Source organism: Schistocerca nitens, chromosome 5 (assembly GCF_023898315.1).
Source record: "Schistocerca nitens isolate TAMUIC-IGC-003100 chromosome 5, iqSchNite1.1, whole genome shotgun sequence".
NCBI classification, from domain to species: Eukaryota; Metazoa; Arthropoda; class Insecta; order Orthoptera; family Acrididae; genus Schistocerca; species Schistocerca nitens.
Window position 1 is genome coordinate 581,281,141 of NC_064618.1, and position 25,437 is coordinate 581,306,577.

Sequence of the window (25,437 nt, forward strand, 5' to 3'; positions counted from 1 at the left end):
CTGCCAGATCATTTATGCATAAAGAAAATAATCGCAGTCCTAGCATACTTCCCTGCAGCATTCCTGATGGTCACCCTGTCTCTGCTGAACATTCCCTGAAGCACACTAGGCAGATGCACTAACCACTACGCCACCCTGGCACAGTGGCTTTGCACTACTGCACGGACTAACTTAGCACACCTCCCTCCTCAATCCAAACTGGGCGGTGAGGGTAATAAGAAGGTATGCAGCAGGGAGGGGGAGAAGGAAGTAATAGAAAGATACTTGTGTTGCCTGTGGGAGCCAGCAGGAAGGTGATGGGAATTGGATAGTGCTCTTAGCTGGTGTGTGTGTGTGTGTGTTTTTTTTTTTTTTTTTTTGAGGCCTTCAACTGCACTGTTTCATCTGTCGAAACAAGATCCTGACTGGACGGCACAGAAGCTTCAATGTTGGTCACTATTACTGTCAAAGTCTCAGTATGAAATACTATATCGCCCAACGGCACAACATACAAACAGGAATGAAGGACATGTTTATGGAGAGGTCCCACCTCTTCAGTTCAGAAAAGCTAGTCTTATGGAAATAATCCAAATTGCACAGGATGTGAAGCAGTAATTAAGGTGGAGCACACCTTGCTTGGTGACATTAATGGTAACTGGATGGCCCAGCTGTCTCTTGGAGGCAGTTTGGCAGTGGGCATTAATAAGAAAACACAGCTCGTTAGTGGGCATGCCCACTTAGAACGTGGCACAGTGACTGCAGCTAAGTTTCTAGATCATATGGCTGCTTTCACAGGTGGTAGTGGGAGGATGTATGGGACAGGTCTTGCATCCATGTCTATTGTAGGGATATGAGGCAAGGGTTTTTCAGCATAGGTAGAACAGGGGCGGACAAGGATACCGCATGGATTGGGTGGGCGGCATAATACTACTGTGGGAGAAGAGGGGATGATAGCAAGGAGGATATTTCTCATTGCAGGGCAAGATGAGAGATAGTCGAAACCCTGGCAGAGAATGTGATACAGTTACTCCATTCATGGATGGTACTGAATCGCAATGGGAGTACTCCTTTGTGGCCAAATTGTGCGTATGTGTGGGATGGTAGATGACTAGTGGGACAAGGCACAGGAGATCTGTTTCTTGGCAATTGTGGGAGGGTAATGTTAGTCTGTGTAGTGCTCAGTGAGGCCCTTGGCATCGATGCAATGACCATGGGTGGCTGGGCTGTATGGAAGGGACTTCTTGGTGTGAAAAGAATTTCAGCTTTCAAAGTGGAGGTATTGTTGGTGATTGGTAGGCTTGTTGTGGATTGAGGTACTGATGTAGCCATCCTTGACTGGAGGTCTGCACTGAGATAGGTGAAGCAACTGGGGAGAAGGTGCTGAGGTTCTTGAGGAACGTGGACGGGTGTCCCTCGGTCCAGAACTTGAAGATGTCATCGTGGATGTGAACCAGGTGAGGGGTTTGGGATTCTGGGTGGTTCCAAACGATTCCTCTATATGGCCCCTGAGTGAATGAAAACTTCGGTCCTATGGAAGTATCAGACTTTTCTGAAAGGTCTTACCTTTTGTTTCACTCCCTAATCCAATCGTGTTTGGCTTGTTAAAGACCACCTCTCCATCTTCTAGTCCCTACAGCAGAAACACTTTTCTGCCACTAACCCTACCAATCAAATACAATCCACAACCAATATTGAAACCTTCTTCACTCAGTTCATTATTACACCCAAAATATGCTTCTCCGCCACTGCCCCCCCCCCCCTCTCCTCCCCAAATCACCCCATTACCTGTCCAGAATTTCCTAATAAAACCTTGCCTCACTGTCATTCCCCAAACCCCTCAACATGATAATCAACCTCTCATCTGCAGAAGAAATTGCACCACACTACCTAAAAACTGATCCCAATCTCACAATACTACCTGCCACAAACTTCCACCACTGTGGTCATGAACAGTAGGGATTGTCTGGTGGGAGAACTCCAATTGTCAGATACATACCCCTACTCGCCCTGTCACAGTGACCCCATTCCAGAAATTCAGCAAGATCTTCTGTCTCCACCTTAATTTTTAGGCACACCACACAACCTCCCCTCTGGGTCTCTCTCTCTCCTCACCCCTACCATTCCCCTCACCATCTTGCTTATCACTGATGATGCCACCTACCCATTGTCAATGTCTGTGGGTCTTATCAGTACTGAATACTATCTTTCCAAACACCTTACAACCTCCTTCCTGATTACCATGACCAACTATATCCTCACCCATAATTACTTCACCTTTGAAGAAATCACCTACAAACAAACCTGTGGTACAGCAATAGACAACCATGAGGGACCACACTATGCAACCTGTTCATGGGCTATCTACGAGGAATCCCCCTTAACCACACAGAAACCCACATCCCTCAAATGGTTCAGGTTCATTGATGATGATACCCCATCCACATTCCTCCAGAACCTCTACACCTTCTCCCGTACTTGCTTCACATGATCCCCACAGCACAACAAGCCACCTTCCTCGATGTGGACCCCACCTCAAAGATGGCTACATCAGTACCTCCTTCCATGTCAAACTTATCAACCATCAGCAATACTTTCACTTACCTGTAGTGACTTACAGTCACTCTTCAAATATGCTAAGGGTCTCACTGACCCCTTCACAGACCAAAATTACCCTTGCAACATCATCCAGAAAAAGGTCTATGCCTTTTCTCGCCAGTAGACCTACTCTGCCTCACATTCCCAAGATTTGGACACAAAGGAGCTCTTAGTTCAGTAATACCAAGGACTAGAGCAACTGAATAACATTCTCCACCAGGATTTTGATTGGGAAATACAAGGTGGTCCACTGATCGTGACCGGGCCAAATATCTCATGAAATAAGCGTCAAACAAAAAAACTACAAAGAACGAAACTTCTCTAGCTTGAAGGGGGAAACCAGATGGTGATATGGTTGGCCTGCTAGATGGCGCTGCCATAGGTCAAACGGATATCAACTGCATTTTTTTAAACAGGAACCCCCATTTTTTATTACATATTCGTGTTGTACATAAAGAAATATGAATGTTTTAGTTGGACCACATTTTTTCGCTTTGTGATATGTGTTGCTGTAATAGTCACAAACATATGGCTCATAATTTTAGACGAACAGTTGCTAACAGGTAGGTTTTTTTAAATAAAAATACAGAATGTAGGTACGTTTGGACATTTTATTTCAGTTGTTCCAATGTGATACATGTACCTTTGTGAACTTATCATCTCTGAGAACACATGCTGTTACAGCGTGATTACCTGTAAATACCACATTAATGTAATAAATGCTCAAAATGATGTCCGTCAACCTCAATGCATTTGGCAATACATGTAACGACATTCCTCTCAACAGCGAGTAGTTCGCCTTCCATAATGTTCGCACATGCATTGACAATGCGCTGACACATGTTGTCAGGCGTTGTCGGTGGATCACGATAGCTAATATCCTTCAACTTTCCCCACAGAAAGAAATCCGGGGAAGTCAGATATGGTGAATGTGCAGGCCATGGTGCTTCAACAACCAATCCATGTATCATGAAATATGCTATTCAATACCGCTTCAACCACATGCGATCTACGTGCCGGACATCCATCATTTTGGAAGTACATCGCCATTCTCTCATGCAGTGAAACATCTTGTAGTAACATCGGTAGAACATTACATAGGAAATCAGCATACATTGCACCATTTAGATTGTCATTGATAAAATGGGGGCCAATTATCCTTCCTCCCATAATGCCACACCATACATTAATCCGCCAAGGTCACTGATGTTCCACCTGTCGCAGCCATCGTGGATTTTCCGTTGCCCAATAGTGCATATTATGCCAGTTTACATTACCATTGTTGGTGAATGATGCTTCGTCGCTAAATAGAATGCGTAATTTCTCTTGTGCCCAGTGGCAGAACCGTACATGACATTCAAAGTCATCGCCATGAAATTCCTGGTGCATAGAAATATGGTATGGGTGCAATCGATGTTGATGTAGCATTCTCAACACTGACGTTTTTGAGATTCCCGATTCTCGCACAATTTGTCTGCTACTGATGTGCGGATTAGCCACGACAGCAGCTAAAACACCTACGTTTCACATGTGGCTGAATACTTCCTGTTTCCATAAATAACGTAACTATCCGGCGAACGGTCTGGACACTTGGATGATGTCATCCAAGATACCGAGCAGCATACATAGCACACGCCCGTTGGGCATTTTGATCACAATATCCCACCCACTCCCCACCATATGTCACCTCCTTAGCCCTACCACCCATCCCAGGAGATTGCTGTTTATGTAAGACAAAAGTTGGGTCTTGGTTCCCAGAGTCAGTAGGCAAGTGTGTGTGTGTGTGTGTGTGTGTGTGTGTGTTTTGATGTGTGAAAGTTTTATTTCAGAGGAAAGACTTAGTCTTAAAGGTGAAATATTTCTAGTACTCTTTTCCATTATGGTTTTCTGCAATGCAACACCACCTCTACGTGATGTGTAGCAAGGTATCCTTTCAACATGGAGGGACATGTACAGCACAAAAGCGTACAGGCCGGCCTCGTCTGTTGACTGACAGAGATCGCCAACAGTTGAAGGGAGTAGTAATATGTAATAAGCAGACATCTATCCAGAGCATTGCACAGGAATTCCAGACTGCATCAGGATCCAATGCAAGTACTACGATAGTTAGCTGGGAGGTGAGAAAACTTGGATTTCATGGTCGAGCAGCTGCTCATAAGCCACACATCTTGGATCGTTTGATTTTGTACATATGGTGGCAGATGTCTTTTTTTCAATTTGGGAGTATTTAACCTGAGCCCAAATTAGCATTTTGTATGTGTTTGCTACATGGTTCTCGCTAGTAACTACATTTTTGGGTGATAGCATTATACTTATCCCAGTAAGAATGCCACAAGTCACAGTGAACAGCATAACTTAGTCTTAAGAGTTCTAAGTGGTTCGCATTCTGCAAACTGATTGATGATGAGATGCACCTGTCACTGAGATAGTTCATGTACTGCAATATATGTTATTTTTCTGTTCCAAAATCTTTTCAAATATTTATGGTGCACTTTATATTTCAAACCATAGCCTACTGTACCACCATAACTCAGATGTGTATTCATTACATCAATTCTCTGTGATGCCTCTTCCAAGATACGTTGTAGATCAGCGTCTGTGAATTTGATTTTAGAAAATTATTTTATGAGTACTAACTTAGTTAAAAGTTTATCCAAGCATAGTACGAGGTATTTGTGCTTTATTTTATTGTATTATTTGTACTTCTGAAATCCCCACAAACTCTTAAGGATCCACCGAGTTCCTTCACAACTAATATGAGTATCGCCTAGCTAGTACAGTAGTGATCATCAAATCATGGCCTGTATCAAGTATCTGTGCAGCACTTTGGTTCTCAGCCGTATTTTGTAATAACATGTATCTATCAACTAAAACAAATTCAAAAATATCAACTAACGTTAAGAGGTTCTTAAGAGTGTAGCCTTCCTGCTCAGTAACAAACAAAATTACTCTCAATGAGACACCAGTTTGTTGATGCTGTCACTGTAGAATGTTTGATTTTGTTGACGGACCCACCGTCTCACCTCTGCTCGCATGCTTCATTACTATTATAGTGAAGCCCTTTTTGTTGTTCTGTAAGTTGAAACTGGATGAGGCCAAGTTGGTACCGTATGAAGGATAAATGATGACAGTAAACCCAAGGTGTCAAGATTGTTGCAGAGTTTGCAGCACTCGTATGTTATCCAGTATTGTCGTGCTCCATATGTGGCTGAACTCTTCAAATGCAGATTACAGCATGCTGTTTCCCGTGTACCAACATTGTTTAGTTACACACTGTCATGTCACGTGGTACAATTCAGACCTCTCTAGCGGCAGAGGGCTGCAAATATGCTGACATGAGGAATAAAGCTGGAGAATGTTAATAAGTTTATTTTATTCAAAAAACTTCCAGAGTTTTCATGTAAAAAATTCTGAGGCAATCAGCGCACCCTTGTATGTGACTTCACGAGTTTTAATATGTTGATCGCTGTTGTGGAAATTATGTATTTATGAGGTCTAGTTTACAGAAGTGGGACTTCACTTTTCGCATATCGGTGTTGTTTAAATAGTATTTGCGGAAGCTGCTACCATTTTAATTACACATTCAAGCAAAATGTACTGCATTTTAAGATTGTTGTTAATTTATTTTCATGTTGAAGTGAATTACTGTAGGACCATCACATTAATTATTTCATTGCTTTGATTTAATGAATAAATTATCATATAAAACAAGTCATTCCAAAGAATATAACTCTTTTTCATCATTGTCATCATCACTTTTACTTAAAAATTTGCATTACTTACGAATGCTTGGATAGTTACAATGAACGACATCACAGGCTACAATTTTTTTTTTATTTTTTTTTTTTAGCTGTTGGAAATGAAAGCAGACATGTAGGACTCAACCTGATGATTACATTGATCCACAATTCGAAACAGCCTTGCATTGCCCTCTGTCTCCAGTGCTAATACTCATCTCAGATTTTATTTAATACACAGCATTAGGGCAAGTCCATAGCACAATCCAGAGGTGCAAATAGACGATGCAAAGGAAACTGAAGACCCACTCAACCAACATGAAGCTTTGACAGGAGGAGCTACTTTCAATGCTCATAATAGTAGGGATTTACCAGTGCTGCCATACAGATGACTACTGACGACATCTGGATCTAACATCTTGTAGTCGGCCTGCAACGAGAACTTCTAAAGCAGGTCAGTTTCCCCAGGAGAGGGAGCAATACTGCAAGCTGTGGTGCTGCATAGTGTGATGTTTATCATCAGTGCTAGGAATGCTGTGGGCTGCCAGTTCAAACCAAACCACCAGCAATTATTTGTTGTTTAATATTTATTATTTCAGGAAGGTTCTTGAAATATCATGTTTGTACATAAACCAGCATTCTGTGATATTCGATGTTTATACAAACAGCTGCACAGTCTGTTTACGAAGTCACTTCTCTTCTGGCTGCAAGTTGATGTTCATAATAAGTATGCTTTACTGCTAAGTGTTGTATTTCTTTGACAACCTTTCTTTCAGACTTGTATTTGATTCTAGTTACGACATGACAGTATTTCCAGATATTACTGTCATCAGTAACTGAAAAATAACGGAATAATTAAGTTTCATGAATCCCTGCTTGAATAAGAATTTGGATATTTCAACTAACTACTGTACAGGTAAATCAAGACTGAGGTCACAAACGTGATTTACTACAAACATAGTCAACTTCTGCCCCTGCCATACCTGCACACAGCTGTATGTGTGCCTTCCATTATCACCCTCTCTGCTGTTTTTGCTTTTAACTCTTCAACAGATGGAAAATGTGTTCCCTTGAATACACTCTTCACTTTTGGGAACAGACAAAAGTCACAAGGAGCCAGATATATTGAATACAGAGTGTGTTCCAGCAATGGAATATGCTTGTGCACTAAAATCAGATACAAAATTATGGGCTGGCACTTTATCCTGAAGCAGAATTCATATGTTATACTTCCACAAATCCAGGCTTTTCTTCCTTACTGTTTCACTCATCTTGATCAGGACTTCTTTGTAGCATTTCTGATTAACAGTTTGACCCTGAGGCACACATTCAGTAGTGATAACATCCCTGCTATCAAAAAAAGGCAGCACTGCCTTCAGTTTTGACTTGCTCATTCATGCTTTTTCCATTCTTAGTGAACCCAATGATGTTTTGTTTCTGGGTCATAATGAAAGATCCACATTTGATCACATGCTGACATGTGTGAGCAAGTGCGGTTCTTCTTTGAGTCATTCCATGACATCAGAGTGTGTTGTTCTTATGCCTGAGAGAAGTGTTTTGGAACCAGTTTTGCATAAACATTTGTCATGTTTAACTCACCATGATAATTTTCTGTACCACCTCTTAATCATGTTCACCACGTCTGTGATCATTGCAATGCCCAGACAACAATAGTTCCACACAATTCCATTAATTTTCTGAAGTTTTGCTTCAGTTCTTGAACTCAACTAGTATGTTCATCATTTTCACCTCATTCCAACCTTCTGAAAACCATTTGCGCCTTTCACAAATTAGCACATGACATAGCATTATCACGAAATGCATCCATTAGCAACTGTTTTAATCTCACAAGGAATTTGAGGCTAATGCGCTGCTCGATTTTCAAGTTCACTATGGTCGCGGCACTACTACAGAGAGACAACCTCTTCAACCAAGGCTCAAAAGCAAACTAAAGCAGGCAAGACAAAACAAATGGTGGCTGCTCTTATAGGTTCAAAGTCAACTGCATTTCAATACCAACATACCCCATCTAGCTGTGTGGTAGGAGGTGTGGAGTCTCATTATTTAATTTATACATCTTGTATATATATTAAACAAAAAGAGTTCAGAGGAGAAAAAATATTGATGTCAAGAGTGGTATAATAATGGGAAGGATAGTCTCATCTTGCTCTGTTGCAATTGCACTTAAACATTTTTACAAAAAGATTAAAATATGCCATTATTGAATACTTTGGTAAAAGTGGCAGCAGGTGAAACACAAAAAGTTGCTAACTTTTTCATTTTTCACCTCATCTTGCAAAACTGGTAATGGATTAAAGAATAGTATTTCACTATATTATTATTATTATTATTATTATAATACACTTAATACATCACAGTTTGGATTCGGAAGGGAAAAAAAGAACACTCACCTATATCCTCACAATAAAAATAGATAAATACTACATAGAAAATGTTAATAAAATCTAAATGCAGGGAAGAACTTGACTAACAGTTTGTAAAAACACTGAAGGAGCAATGACTTCAAGAAGCCTTGTATGAAAATGCAGCAGCAGGAAGAAGAAGAAGAAGAAGAAGAAGAAGAAGAATATGTCACTACTATTTAGCTAATGCAACTTGACATCCACAAATCAACAGAGAAATCATCTGCGAGATGTTCTAACTGAAAGTCTAATTCTCTTTACACAAGCAGTAAAAGAAGTTTTGCAACAACCTCAATTTATTTTTATTTTCATGCTAATTTCCACTGTACTCAAAATTGTTCTTCATCCTTTGGAACAATTCATTAAATCTTATCTTAAAGAAATCGTAGGGCACTGGGTATCGTGAACTGGTCGACGCTCAAAGCAAGCAATAAGGAAATCTTCAAATTAGTGTTGGAGTTGTACTGAAAAGACAGATTGCTGCAAGTAACAATGTTACTTCAAGGAAGGAAAAAGGAGGATTAAGGGATAACATTTCATCAGAAACAAGGTTATTGGAGATGGACTGCGGAATCTTTAAGGACCCATCATAGCATAAAATTAGATGCACAAGTACTGTAGTTGTAAAGTTGACTCTGGTGTCATTTTAAAGCTCTTTAACTATTCTTCGACTTGACATGCACTACAACACTACTGTGATATTAAATCAGTCTTGCAAAAAACACAATTCTGGGTTTTAAAAAACCTCAAAAACACACTTTTTATTTTTTTCTCAGTAATATATGTATGATTCTTACATATTCCATTTTACCTCTGATAAAATTTGAAGATGTAAAAAAGGATGTGTTGAAAAAGAAATAAATTTTTAAATATAATACTGTGCCACACTGATTTTTCTTCATAATTCGTATTGAAAGGAATTGTCAACAATTAACAATTATCTAATTTTTTTCTAGCTTTTATTTCACTGCTAGATGACAGTCATTCTGCTGTACTGTTAAGACATATAGGATGACAATTATTGAACTATATGAGATAAAATCACCATAACCTCTGAACAGTTTGCATTACGACGTTCAAACTACACAGTTGGCCGCAGGTCATGAAGGGAATTCCCAGTATTGATACTATGTATTGAGCTATTGGTTGGAAACAGAGATGTATTACTTGCAACAAGTTCCATTAAGGAATAAACATACTGAGAAGCACTGGCTAGAATACAAAATTCCTTGAACAGGTTTCTATATTATGTTCTTGAATTTACACCACAAATGATTCTTATCACGCGGTTTTGCACCCAAAAACTTTTGCTTGGTTTGATGAGTTGCGCCAGAATATGATCCCATATGACATAACAGAATGAAAGTAAGCAAAGTATGCAAGTTTTTTATATTTATAACTCCTATGTCTGACACTACAATCTCCTACATCTGACACTGCAAATATAGAGTGTTTATGTGCTTAATCAATAATTCTGTGGTATGCCCTTCCCAACTGAATTTATTATCGAGTTGTAATCCCAGAAATTTAACACTGTCAACCTCTTCGACCTGCATGTCTTCATATGTTATACACAAGCTGTAAGGAAATCTCTTACAGGTTCTGAACAGCATATAGTGGATCTTCTCAAAGTTCAATGACATTGAATTAGCTTTATACCATTCATTAATGTCAGTGAAAATTTGATTAGCAGCTATTTCTAAATCTGTACTTGACTTGCTACTTATTGCAATGTTTGTATCATCTGCAAACGAAACAAACTTAGCATCTGGCAATGTAACAGATGAGAGGTCATTAACGTGCACAAGAAAAAGCAATGGATCCAAGATGGAACCTTGAGGAACACCACATGCAATTAATTCCCTGTCAGATGAAGACAGACTGTGTACTGCACAGGTATTTTGCAATGACACCCTTTGTTTTCTGTTAGATAAATACGACTCAAACCATTTCACAGCATTGCCGGTGACACCATAAAATTCCAATTTACTTAAGAGAATGCTGTGATTCATACAGTCAAAGGCTATTGACATGAAAATGCCAGTAGCCTCTAATTTATTACCTAATGAATTAAGTACATTCTCACTGTAAGTGTAAATAGCTTTCTCTATATCAGAACCCTTCAGAAATCCAATCTGTGACTTGGGCAATATATTATTTGCTGGCAAAAGTGAAATTGGTTGATAGTTTGATGGTATCTCTTTCTTGTAAAGAGGCTTAACTTCAGCATATTTTAGCCAGCCTGGAAATGTTCTGCTGATAAGAGATTGATTACACAAATAACTTAAGACAGAACTCAACTCACATGAGCACTCTTTGATTAACTTTGTTGATATGTTATCATACCCACTGTAATATTTAGATTTTAAGGATTTTATGGTGGGTGCTACTTCTTTGGGAGGTGTCAATGTCATTTCCATTTTACTGAAGTTATTTCTGAAGACTGGTCTCAGATACTCCATTGCACTGTTCACCAAACCTGATAACCCCAAGCTGTCAGTAACAGAAATGAAGTACTTGTTTAAGAGGTTTGCAACACTACATGTACTTGTTACCAAAGTCTCATTTATTTTTAGAACTACATGTTCCTCATCCTTTTTCGCCCCACCTGCCTGTCTTCACTATGTCCCATACAGTTTTTATTCTGTTACCTGATGTAATAATCTTTTTCTCATAATAAAGCTGCTTCAATTTCTGGATTACTTGCTTCAATATTTTGCTGTATTCTTTGTAATGCATTACAATTCTAACATCAGAGCTGTTCCTAGATAGTAGATACAGTCTCCTTTTTGTCCCGCATGCTATCTTTATTCCTTGTGTAAGCCATGGTTTATTTTTTGACTTCTGTACGATTTGAGGTACCTTCAGTGAAAACAGTTTTCAAAAGTGGAGGTAGCTTCATTAATGAATGGTTTGTATTTTCCATCTTAGTCAGAAGTATTATAAACATCTATCCAGTTCATATCTTTGAGCAATTTCCTGAATTTCTCAATTTTTGACTTATTTATTATCCTCCTGTATTCTGATTTAATAGAATTTTATTTTTATTTTTTTTTTATCCTGACAAGTTTCAACATTTAACATAAGATGCTGCATATCACGATCAGATAGCCCCATTTTCTATTGGTTTTGTGATATGACTTTTTTCCCTAGATTTGACTATAAAGATATTATCAACAGCAGTCTCAGAGCATTTACGTATCCTAGTAGCAAAGTTCACAGTAGGAACTAAATTGAACAATAGTGTTACTAACTGCAATAATTGTTCACTGACACAGCCTTTCAATAAATCACATTAAAATCACCAGCAACCACTATTTTCTTTTAACCATGAAATGGGGCAGGGGGCAGCAGAGCTTCCAGATATTTATGAAGAGGTTAAACTTTCCTGAAGGTGATCTGTATATACCTCCTATTATAAAGAACTTATTGGTTGGTTGGTTGATTTGTTTTGGGGTTTGATGGGGGCTAAACCTCGAGGTCATCAGTCTCCAGTTAAAAACAGACATACTTGTAAAAGGCCTATACAGTAAAAGCATAATCTCTGCACCCAGAGGTAGGGAACACCAAGGGGTATAGAGCTAAAATACACAGCGCAATAACACAAAATAGAGGACACTTAAAAGGAGCAGAGCAAATAGTTGACAAGAGTAAAACAGACTACAGTGGTTGATGGATCAGGTGAAAGGTCAACCACTGAACTACAAATGAAGAACCTCCAGCTGGAAAGCATTGATAGAGGTGCCAACACAACTTGTTACCATAAAAGACACTATTTTGTTATCCACGTCACAATTAAAGTCGCTGGAGTGGGTGTAGCCTGAGAAATCATGCGAGAGCACCCACACTACAGCAAGTGATAAAACCCAGCTGCACGGATAAAACGTAAAACTGAGTCAGCTATAGAGGCATCGTCACCAAGAATTAAAGGAAGTGCAGCTGGTACATTAAAGGACTGCCGCAAGGGGGGTAAAAGGGGGCAGTCCATCAGAAGATGGACCAATGTCAGCCCTGCATCACAGCGACACTTGGGCGGGTACTTACAATGAAGGAGATAGCTGTGGGTCAACCGCGTATGTCCAATTCAGAGACGGCAGAGAACAACTGAGTCCCTACTCGTGCCCCTCAAGGATGAGTTCCATACGGCCGTGGACAACTTGACCATGCGGAGCTTATTTGGCGTGTTCAAGACAGACCATTCAGAGCTCCAGACATCGCGGACCTTGCGATGTAGGGCTGACCGGAGGTCTCTTTCCACGAGACCAAGCTCCAGGAGTGGCAAAGTGGTGGCCTGCTTGGCCAACCGATCGACACGCTCGTTTCCTGGAATTCCGATGTGGCCCGGGGTCCACACAAACGTCGCTGAACGACCACACTCAGCGAGAGCAGAAACAGCATCTTGAATACCACGCACCAAAGGGTCCCGAGAGAAACACTGGTCGAGTGCTTGCAATCCACTCAGGGAGTCACTGCATATGACAAATTACTCCCCAGGGCAGGAGGAAACGTGAGCGAGTGCACGATAAAGAGCAACCAGCTCCACAGTGAAAACACTGCTCCCATAAGGCAGGGAATGCTGCTCAACGCAATCGCCACGGATGAAAGCAAACCCAGTGCGTCCACCGACCACAGAACCATCAGTGTACACTACACCTGCATCGCGAAATGAGGCAAGAAGAGCCACGAATTGTTGACGAAGACTGGCAGGTGGAACGGAGGACTTGGAGTCACAGGACACATCCAAGCAAAGCCGCAAGCTAGGGAGGGACCAAGGAGGGGTAGAAGAAGAGGGCCGGAAGGATGGAGGAATGGGAAAGGACTCTAGTGACGAGAGAAGGGAACGAACGCGGACCGCGATCGGGAGACCTGACCTAGGCCGCCGTCGTGGGGAGGGGAGTGCACAAGATGGAAAAAGGTGCCTGCGGTTTGGGTGGTCGGGCGAGGCATGGATGCAGGCGATGTACGATGCAAGCACTTGTTGTTGGCGGAATTGCAGGGGAGGGATTCCAGTTTCTACAAGAAGGCTAGTCACCGGACTAGTACGGAAGGCACCTGTCGCCAGTCTGACGCCACAATGGAAAATCGGGTCGAGGATCTGCAATGTTGAAGGTGCTGCTGAGTCGTACACCACGCTCCCGTAGTCAAGACGGGACAGGCCTAAGGCCTTATAGAGCTATAGGAGGGTTGCTCGTGCAACCCCCGCAAATGGTGTGGCTGAGGCAGCAAAGGATGTTGAGGTGCCGCCAGCACCGTTGTTTAAGCTCACGAAGATGAGGTGTCCAAGTGAGCTGAGCATCAAACAGCATGCCAAGGAAGCGATGCGTCTCCTCAATACGAAGGAGTTCATTGGCAAGGTAGAGCTCTGGATGGAGGTGGGGTCTTGGAGGTTGAGCACTGAAAACCATGGTTGGATGCCCAAAAATGTGCCTTACGGATAGCTCCCTGCAGCTACCGTTCAGCGACACTGATGCTTGGGGAACTGTAATAAAGACAAAAGTCATCAGCATATAGAGAGGAACAGACTGATGAGCCCACCGCAGCTGTAAGACCATTAATCGCCACCAAAAAGAGGGGAACACTACGAACCGAGCCCTGCGGGACACCATTCTCCTGAATATGAGCAGAGCTAAAATAAGTGCCAACTGTAACCCGAAAGGAGCGATTGGAGAGAAAATTCCGTAGAAAAACCGGAAGTGGACCCCATAAGCCCCATTCGTGTAGTGTAGCAAGGATATGATGGTGATATGTGGTATCGTACGCCTTCCGAAGATCAAAGAAAACAGCAACTAGATGCTCTCGCTGAGTAAAAGTTGTATGAATAGCCGACTCTAGTGAGACTAAATTGTCAATCACTGAGCGGTCCTGACGGAAGCCCCCCTGTTGCTGGGCTAGGAGGCCCTGAGCTTCGAGGATCCACATGTGCTGCCAACTCACCATCCGTTCCAGGAGTTTGCACATAACGTTGGTAAAGCTGATAGGGCAGTAACTATCAACCACCAGAGGATCTGCACCAGGTTTCTTCACTGGGATGGTAATGCTATCCTGCCAACGAGTTGGGAAAATGCCCTCTGTCCGATGCGGTTAAACAGTGCGCCGAGAGATGGCGAAGAAACTGGTTATAAATTTGGTCTGGACCTGGAGAGGTATCGGGACAAGCTGTAAGGGCACTTTGGAACTCCCATTCACTAAATGGGGCGTTTGTATTGTTATCAACGGTGCGTGCAAAATGACAACTGCATACGGTCAGCCTGCTCTTTAATGGTGCGGAATTCTGCGCTGTAGCCTACTGTCGCGGAAATATGAGCAAAGTACTCTGCCAGATGTTCAGCGAAGGCGATTGGGTCAGTACAAAGTGTACCCTGAAGAGAAAGGCAAGGGACAGACACATGAGGGCGAAAACCAAAAATGCGCCGAACCCGCGACCACACCTGACATGGGGAGGTGCAAGAAACTATGGTGGCAACATATCGTTCCCAGCAGTCCTGTTTGCTCCGCCGGATTAACCGCCGAGCCCGGGCCCGCAGCGGTTTAAAGGCAACCAAATTCTCTAGGGAAGGGTGACGCCGGTGTCGTTGCAGGGCTCGCCGGCGGTCCCGGATAGCTTCTGCAATCTCTGGTGTCCACCAAGGGACTGACTTACGCCTTAGGGTACTTGAAGAGCGGGGAACAGTTGCCTCGGCAGCAGAAACAATGGCCATAGTGACCTTGTCCACTGCCAAATCAATGTCACCAGGAAGCGGAGCAATGGCCATAGTAGCTAAGGTGTAGGTTGCCCAATCAGCTCCACGAAGAGACCATCGTGGCAGCTGGTCAGGGGGTTGGGATTGAAGAAGAGAAACCAGGATAGGAAAGTGGTCGCTACCACAGAGGTCGTCGTGAACCCTCCAACTGAGGTATGGAATAAGACCAGGGCTACTAAGAGAGATGTCAATGGCCAGTATGTGCCATGAGTCAAACTAAAATATGTGGGAGCACCAGTGTTAAGGAGGCAAATGACCTGCTCTGCCAAGAGAGCCTCAATGGTCCTACCCTGGCCCGAGATCTGGGCCCCACCCCATAAAGGGTGGTGGGCATTAAAGTCCCCCAAAAGGAGGAATGGCGGGGGGGAGCTGGGCGAACAATGCAGCTAGGTCAGCAAGAGGGAAAACCTCATCCAGGGGAAGGTAGAGCGAACAGATGGTAAGCTCCATTCCTGCCTGGATTCGAATAGCCACAGCCTCAAGAGCCGTGTGAAGTGGCACTGAGGCACTACGAACAGTGGCAAGGACATAAACACAGACATCGCCAGACACCCTGTCGTATTCTACGCGTTTCTTATAGTAACCCCGGTAGCCACAAAATGGCTCTGAGCACTATGGGACTTAACATCTATGGTCATCAGTCCCCTAGAACTTAGAACTATTTAAACCTAACTAACCTAAGGACATCACACAACACCCAGTCATTACGAGGCAGAGAAACCCGGTAGCCACAGAGGGAGGGGGTCTGCCGAACAGAAAACCAGGTTTCCTGTAGGGCCAGACAAGTGGCAGGGAAGCAGCACAAAAGCTGTTTCAACTCAGCAAGGTGGTGGAAAAAACCAAGGCAATTCCATTGAAGAATAATGGTATCCGACTGTGAAGACATGAGAGAACCTTGGAGGGGGGATAGGTTACACCTTAGAAGCGCTAGCCGCCACCGATTGCAAAGTAGCCTGATCAACTTCCATAGGAGCTGCGGGTCAAGCAATATCTAGCTCCTGAGTGGACACTAGATGCTCAACATCATCTTCAGGTGCTGTGGTGAACTCCTTTTCTGTCTCGATGTCCTTCTCCTTTTGCTTTTTCTTCTTTTCGGTAGGGTCCCATTTGTCCTTCGGTTTATCAGGCTGGGTGGGCTTTTCTGACCCAGTCTCATGGACCGAGGAAGACCTAGAAGCCCTACGGCCCTCAGGTGGTGGCTTTTTCAGCCACTGGTTGACATCTGGAGGGGCAGTAACTGTGGAAGGGAGGGCACCAAGCGATCCCTTCTGCGCGAAGGGAGCCGGAGGAGGCGGGCACTTCTCCGGCTCAGAGTTGGGGAGTTGTTACTCCCGATGCTGATAACAGGGGAGCAATGGAAGAGGGTGTACCCCCAACTACCTGGGGGGCAGGAATAGACGGCCGGGCTGGAGGGCCCACAAAAAGTGGCTGAGCTTGGGGGCTCGTCGCCAGGGATAGCGACATCATAGCTGCTGCAGCAAACGTCGATGAAATGCGCACAGGGTGAAGTCGGTCGTACTTGGGTTTGGCGTCTGAGTAAGTGAGCCTGTCCAAGGTCTTATACTCCATAATCTTCCATTCTTTTTGATAAACCGCGAAGTTTGACGAGCAAGGTGAATGTTTCTGTCAGCAGCTGACACAAACAGGGGGCGGTGAACATGGGACAATGGGGTGGGAGGCACATCCACAATCCCGACAGGTAGGCTCGGTGTCACATCTCAACGACATGTGCCCAAACCTCCAGCACTTAAAGCAGTGCATGGGAGGAGGGACATAAGGCTTAACATCACATCAATATATCACCACCTTGACCTTCTCGGGCAGGGTGTCTCTCTCGAAAGCCAAGATGAAGGTGCCGGTGGCAACCCTAATATCTTTAGGTCCCCTGAAGACATGTCATACAAAGTGGACACCGCAGTGTTCCAGATTTGCACGGAGCTCGGAGTCAGACTGCAACAACAGGTCACGATGAAAAATAAGTCCCTGAACCGTACTGAGGCTCTTATGAGGCATAATGGAGACTGCAACATCACCGAGCTTGTCATAAGCAAGCAATGCCCGTGACTGTTCTGGGGATGCTGTCTGTATGAGGACTGCTCCAGACATCATTTTAGACATGCCCTCAACTTCTCCAAACTTATCCTCTAAATTTAAAAAAAAAAAAACTGAGGCTTTGTGGTCAGAAATGTGTCCCCATCTGTTCGGCTGCAAACCAGAAATCGGGGAGAATACGTCGCACCAGGTAATTTAGACCGCCGTTCCTCCCCTGGTGTGGACAGGAAAGGGAACGATTGGGGGTCATACTATTAATGCATTGAACTTTCCGTTCTTAGAGACTCATGCTTGCACACTATTCGTATTTCATTTCATGGTGGTCCCACGAGCAGCTAGGGGAAGGAATGTCCACCCAGACAGAGCCCCACTTGCCTGGGTAAGCCTAATACAACCGGGCGGCGGCAGGTTCCCCAGAGGTCGCCCGCTAGCAACTGTTCAACCTCAACAGCCATGCGTCTCCTCGGCATGCAGCACACCTTGAGATTGAGGGCTTTTTTATAGAGGTTTATACCATCCTCACGACCCAGGCAGTTAAACCAAGATCCCCGGGCTCTGTACCGTACAACGTTCCACCGTCACGCCTTACGGTGGTTGTTGAAGCACGCTCAGAGCTTACGGTATTGGGGACTGGTGGCGCTTCCCAGTCCCCAGCTCAGGGACCCCAGGGTCGCCAAGCCCTTGCCCAGCAACTAAATGCTGAGCCCCCTGAGGGGAAAGAACTTCTTATGAAATATTTAGTCTGTTGCACAAGCTTCTAAGTGCTGCTCTGAGCAAAATTTATTAATATCAATAGTCTTGAAATCAAAACAGTTTCTGATAAATGTGGTAACTCCTCCTTTCTCCATATTTTATCTACAGAAGTAAGAAGCTAACTTTAATCCTGTAACATTTAATGTATCTATACCAGCGGCCACATGATGTTCAGAGAGGCAGATCGTATGAACTGGTTTGCTCAACTCTAATTCTTCAACACAAATAAGCAACTCATTAAGCTTACCCCCTTAGTCCTCAGATATTCTGATGCAATAACAATAACTGATTTTGTGCACTGGCTGAATTACAACTGGATGAACCTAATTTTCCTGCCAATTTTTGAGTATCTCTAGTTTCAATCAGAAGCTGTCTGCAAGAATTGTGTACTGCTTGATCAATGTGAGTGTCATTTTCAGCCTGTCTGTGAACATCTTTTGTTTCTGCCCTCCCTACCCTAAAAAACTGCTGATCTGTCACTTGTAACCACTGGTACGTTACCACTTGTGAAAGCCTCCCCCCCCCCCCCCCCCCCTCTAAGGCTTTTGCTATTAGCCCATGAAGTTTTTCATTCCCTTTCCTGCTGAGGTGAAGGCCACGCCTAGTGTAGTCCCACCTGCTGATAGACTCAACAGGAACCACACTTATATGAGACCCCGTGCCTGATCCAAGCAGTCGTTCCACATAAATTAACTCTTCTAACAGAAGAGTTTAAAAGAGGCTGGTCATGGCGCCTCAGAACAGACACAAGCCCAACACCAGTACGTCTCGCTGCTGAAGCTATCTTTACCAGGTCACTCTCAATTGAATAACTAGGGTTCCTATCTATTCTGTTGCCCACCCCACCCACTATTACCACAGTGTCTTGCTTTGTGAAGTCTTTGCAAAGTGAACCTACATCCTCTATCACCTGACCCAGACTTGCACCAGGTTTAAAAAATTGGGTGACCTGGTAACCTGACCCTAGTTCACATCCTGCAACAGTTGGCCAACACCTCTACCACGTGAACTACCTAACAACAAAACTTTCTTCTTCATAGCTTTTTCTGACTTCTTACTTTTCAAACTCTTTTTGAAAGTTTGTTCTGTTCTGTCTACAAAACCAAAAAGTAATAAATATCTGACTCTAAGAGTATCAAACCTGTGGTTAATTTTATCTGGGCTAACCCTGGACCTCAATCCAACTGCAAATGAGTATGTTCACCTGCATGTGTCAGAAGTACTGTGTACTCATCCTGACAACAAAGATAGTTAATCTTCCAACATAATTAGCACATAAACTTAGGTTAGCTACCATGGTGTTCTGCTGCTAGCAGTGGCTACTGATGTTCAAAGATGTGGCTTCAAACTCTATGGGAGTTCTAAGGCTTATGTATCACAAATTTTGATATGCTGTATCTGGAAACTGAAACACAGGCCTTTAACATGACAGAACTGAAGTGAGTGTCTCGAGATTCAAACATCTTCTCCAACAATGAACAAAAAAAGGCAATAATGAATAACAAAAAAAAAATCACTACAAATCCAAAAAAATGTCAGGAACTGAACAGTAGAGAATGTGGAGAAGAAGGCAAACAAGCCACTGAAACTCCCACATCTGAGAGCTCTGGAGTATAACACCCAAATCAAGAACACCCTTTTTTCAATCCGACAGACACACTAGCATTGACACTGTACTACAGCAAACAATGGGTAAAAAAAGTGGTGAGTCACAAGAAGTGAACTGGAGGGAAAAAAAGTATATGCATGCATTATCATTTAATTAGCTGTTAATTAAGTCACATAAAAGTACTGATAGACACGTCCATTCACAAACTCCTTGGAACAGAAACGAATATTATCAAACAGTACCACCATAGTTTGCAATTGACTCTGCAACGATTAACACATTATGAAAACAAAACATAATTACCTTTCTGACAAATCTTTAGCCTCTCCAGCATCAGACATTTCACTTGTAAGCTTCGCAAGTAACGCATCAGGATTATCCACAGATACTGCAGTGTCTGTTCCACCCTGTCAAAATAAATAACTGTTTCAGAATTTGGATATCATTTGCTGGATTATAAACTGACATCCTACAACACAACACAACAGATCTTGTGTGTCATGATTTCTTGCTTGTACAGAAATCAAAAGAAAATAAAGTGCATATTTAGTGGTTTCCTGATCACAGCACCTCATTCTGAATCACCACCACTATGCATTTCTGTACAGACGTCTCTTTTCAATAGCCAAAAACCTATCACTACATATCAATATGTTGCTGTGGTAGTACACGATACAACTTTTCATGAGTACCAGTGGTCAGGTTCATTACAAATTCTATCCAGTAATTTTGCAGATCATGTCTTAAACAATTAAAACAATTACCAGGGATTTCAGCATACTTACTAATATGAATTTTTATACAAGTAATTGCCTGCCACTTGTTCCTTGGTGGAACTCATTGTGTACACAATATTCAAGCAAATTCTTATAAGACTTTGTAGTTTACAAAATTCTATGTTTGGTCAGTAGGTACCGTAATACGTGACAAGCAAAAAAAACCAGATTCATTACAAAAAAGTGATTGTTTTCTAGTTGAGGAAGAACTTGCAGAGGAAGCAAATATCTAACTTCAATTTGGGATGGGAAAAAACGGGCAGTATAGAAACAACTACACATTTTTTATGATAAGGATAGGAAACAGAAAGAGAAGGAAGCACATAAGAAAGAATAAATGAATAGCTTTTATTTGTTCTTGTGGGTTACATTAGAAGTATCAGGTTCAACACAGTCAGCCGCACCTTCAAATACACAAGTCATTTGTTATACAGCTGCCACCATGGCACAAGGTCACTGGTATGAACAATTATTCCTCTACCAATGAGATGTAAGCATCCAACCATCCGGAGCTCCAGCAGTGTGTATACTTAAGTTTGAATATTCATACACTGAGCTCATTTTGTGTGTCTGCCAGTTGAATAACATTAACAGACTTTCATAGTGGCCACCATGGCTCAACATCTTCCGATTAGACACTGTATTGAAGAGTGACAGATTTATAAATATTTTGTATCTGTATATATTTCTGCATCAAATCTACTGTTAGCAACTGACCCTGCAAATACAGCAACAAAGTTGTGTATTATTTTTGCTACATAATATTAGCTGTAGAATAAATATATATCTGAATTCTCTGTTCATGAACAGCATCTGTTCCTCCTCTTGTATCCACTAAAGAACCACACAGCAACATCTCAGTGCTGAGTAGCTTCTAACATCTCTTGTTCAGTTTCAGAGTCAACAAATATCAGAACTGCTGTCAGCAGTCTCTTGTCTCATACAAGCGCAAGCAGCCCAGTAGCGAAAGGTGCCATAAGCTAAAGAAGGAATTCAGCTACCGTCTTCACCCTTAAAACAGTTCATTGAGATGAAGGAAACATGGAAAGAATATATAATACAGCTGCATAAATGTTCCGATGCCTACTAAATCACAGGTGAATCACATTGTGCATTCCCCCCCACCCCATCTACATCTACATCTACATTTATACTCCGCAAGCCACCCAACGATGTGTGGCAGAGGGCACTTTACGTGCCACTGTCATTACCTCCCTTTTCTGTTCCACTCGCGTATGGTGCCCGGGAAGAACGACTGTCTGAAAGCCACCATGCGCGCTCGAATCTCTCTAATTTTACATTCGTGATCTCTTCGGGAGGTATAAGTAGGGGGAAGCAATATATTCGATACCTCATCCAGAAACGCACCCTCTCGAAACCTGGCGAGCAAGCTACACCGCGATGTAGAGCGCCTCTCTTGCAGAGTCTGCAAGAGAGATAGATAAGGATGCTTCCATAACGCTATCACGGTTACCAAATAACCCTGTGACGAAACACGCCGCTCTGCTTTGGATCTTCTCTATCTCCTCCGTCAACCCGATCTGGTACGGATCTCACACTGATGAGCAATACTCAAGTATAGGTCGAACGAGTGTTTTGTAAGCCACCTCCTTTGTTGATGCACTACATTTTCTAAGGACTCTCCCAATGAATCTCAACCTGGTACCTGCCTTACCAACAATTAATTTTATATGATCATTCCACTTCAAATCGTTCCGCACGCATACTCCCAGATATTTTACAGAAGTAACTGCTACCAGTGTTTGTTCCGCTATTATATAATCATACAATAAAGGAACCTTCTTTCTATGTATTCGCAATACATTACATTTGTCTATGTTAAGGGTCAGCTGCCACTCCCTGCACCAAGTGCCTATCTGCTGCAGATCTTCCCGCATTTCACTACAATTTTCTAATGCTGCAACTTCTCTGTATACTACAGCATCATCCGCGAAAAGCCGCATGGAACTTCCGACACTATCTACTAGGTCATTTATATATATTGTGAAAAGCAATGGTCCCATAACACTCCCCTGTGGCACGCCAGATGTTACTTTAACGTCTGTAGACGTCTCTCCATTGATAACAACATGCTGTGTTCTGTTTGCTAAAAATTCTTCAATCCAGCCACACAGCAGCTCTTACTTTGTTTATCAGGCGACAGTGTGGAACTGTATCGAATGCCTTCCGGAAGTCAAGAAAAATAGCATCTACCTGGGAGCCTGTATCTAATATTTTCTGGGTCTCATGAACAAATAAAGCCAGTTGGGTCTCACACGATCACTGTTTCCGGAATCCATGTTGATTCCTACATAGTAGATTCTGGGTTTCCAAAAACGACATGATACGCGAGCAAAAAACATGTTCTAAAATTCAACAACAGATCGACGTCAGAGATATAGGTCTATAGTTTTGCGCATCTGCTCGACGACCCTTCTTGGAGACTGGGATTACCTGTGCTCTTTTCCAATCATTTGGAACCTTCCGTTCCTCTAGAGACTTGCGGTACGCGGCTGTTAGAAGGAGGGCAAGTTCTTTCGCATACTATGTGTAGAATCGAATTGGTATCCCGTCAGGTCCAGTGGACTTTCCTCTGTTGAGTGATCCCAGTTGCCTTTCTATTCCTTGGATACTTATTTCAATGTCAGCCATTTTTTCGTTTGTGCGAGGATTTAGAGAAGGAACTGCAGTGCGGTCTTCCTCTGTGAAACAGCTCTGGAAAAAGGTGTTTAGTATTTCAGCTTTACGCGTGTCATCCTCTGTTTCAATGCCATCATCATCCCGGAGTGTCTGGATATGCTGTTTCGAGCAACTTACTGATTTAACGTAAGATCAGAACTGCCTAGGATTATCTGTCAAGTCGGTACATAGAATTTTACTTTCGAATTCACTGAACGCTTCACGCATAGCCCTCCTTACGCTAACTTTGACATCGTTTAGCTTCTGTTTGTCTGGGAGGTTTTGGCTGTGTTTACACTTGGAGTGAAGCTCTCTTTGCTTTCGCAGTTGTTTCCTAACTTTGTTGTTGAATCACGGTGGGTTTTTCCCGTCCCTCACAGTTTTACTCGGCACGTACCTGTCTAAAACGCATTTTACGATTGCCTTGAACTTTTTCCATAAACACTCACCATTGTCAGTGTTGGAACAGAAATTTTCATTTTGATCTGTTAGGTAGTCTGAAATCTGCCTTCTACTACTCTTGCTAAACAGATAAACCTTCCTCCCTTTTTTTTATATTCCTATTAACTTCCATATTCAGGGATGCTGCAACGGCCTTATGATCACTGATTCCCTGTTCTGCACTTGTTGTTGTTGTTGTTGTTGTTGTCTTCAGTCCTGAGACTGGTTTGATGCAGCTCTCCATGCTAATCTATCCTGTGCAAGCTTCTTCATCTCCCAGTACCTACTGCAACCTACATCCTTCTGAATCTGCTTAGTGTATTCATCTCTTGGTCTCCCTCTATGATTTTTACCCTCCACGCTGCCCTCCAATGCTAAATTTGTGATCCCTTGATGCTTCAGGACATGTCCTACCAACCCATCCCTTCTTCTAGTCAAGTCGTGCCACAAACTTCTCTTCTCCCCAATCCTATTCAATACCTCCTCATTAGTTACGTGATCTACCCACCTAATCTTCAACATTCTTCTGTAGCACCACATTTCGAAAGCTTCTATTCTCTTCTTGTCCAAACTATTTATTGTCCATGTTTCACTTCCATACATGGCTACACTCCATACAAATACTTTCAGAAACAACTTCCTGACACTTATATCTATACTCGATGTTAACAAATTTCTCTTCTTCAGAAATTCAGAAACGCTTTCCTTGCCATTGCCAGTCTACATTTTATATCCTCTCTACTTCGACCATCATCAGTTATTTTGCTCCCCAAATAGCAAAACTCCTTTACTACTTTAAGTGTCTCATTTCTGCATTTACAGAGTCGAAAAGTTCGGGTCTGTTTGTTATCAGTAGGTCCAAGATGTCATCTCCATGAGTCGGTTCTTTGTTTAATTGCTCGAGGTAATTTTCAGATAGTGCACTCAGTATAATGTCACTCGATGTTCTGTCCCTACCACCCATCCTAAACATCTGAGTGTCCCAGTCTATATCTGGTAAATTGAAATCTCCACCTAAGACTATAACATGCTGAGAAAATTTATGTGAAATGTATTCCAAATTTTCTCTCAGTTGTTCTGCCACTAATGCTGCTGAGTCGGGAAGTCGGTAAAAGGAGCCAACTATTAACCTAGCTCGGTTGTTGAGTGTAACCTCCACCCATAATAATTCACAGGAACTATCCACTTCTACTTCACTACAGGATAAACTACTACTAACAGCGACGAACACTCCACCACCGGTTGCATGCAATCTATCCTTTCTAAACACCGTCTGTACCTTTGTAAAAATTTTGGCAGAATTTATCTCTGGCTTCAGCCAGCTTTCTGTACCTATAATGATTTCAGCTTTGGTACTTTCTATCAGCGCTTGGAGTTCCGGTACTTTACCAATGCAGCTTTGACAGTTGACAATTACAATACCGATTGCTGCTTGGCCCCCGCATGTCCTGACTTTGCCCCGTACCCTTTGAGGCTGCTGCCCTTTCTGTACTTGCCCGAGGCCATCTAACCTAAAAAACTGCCCATTCCACGCCACACAACCCCTGCTACCCGTGTAGCCGCTTGCTGCATGTAGTGGACTCCTGACCTATCCAGCGGAACCCAAAACCCCACCACCCTATGTCGCAAGTCGAGGAATCTGCAGCCCACACG

At 42.7% G+C, this 25,437-nt stretch overlaps 1 protein-coding gene across 3 annotated transcripts in view; it reads right to left on the reverse strand.

Annotated features, from left to right (window-relative positions):
• LOC126259835 (abscission/NoCut checkpoint regulator) overlaps positions 1-25,437 on the reverse strand; it is a 183,602-nt gene that overhangs the window by 37,826 nt on the left and 120,339 nt on the right. For all 3 annotated transcript variants that reach the window (XM_049956881.1, XM_049956884.1, XM_049956883.1), the window contains one exon: positions 20,192-20,295. In XM_049956881.1, coding sequence (XP_049812838.1) covers positions 20,192-20,295 — 104 coding nt within the window. The remainder of the gene's footprint in view (positions 1-20,191; positions 20,296-25,437) is intronic.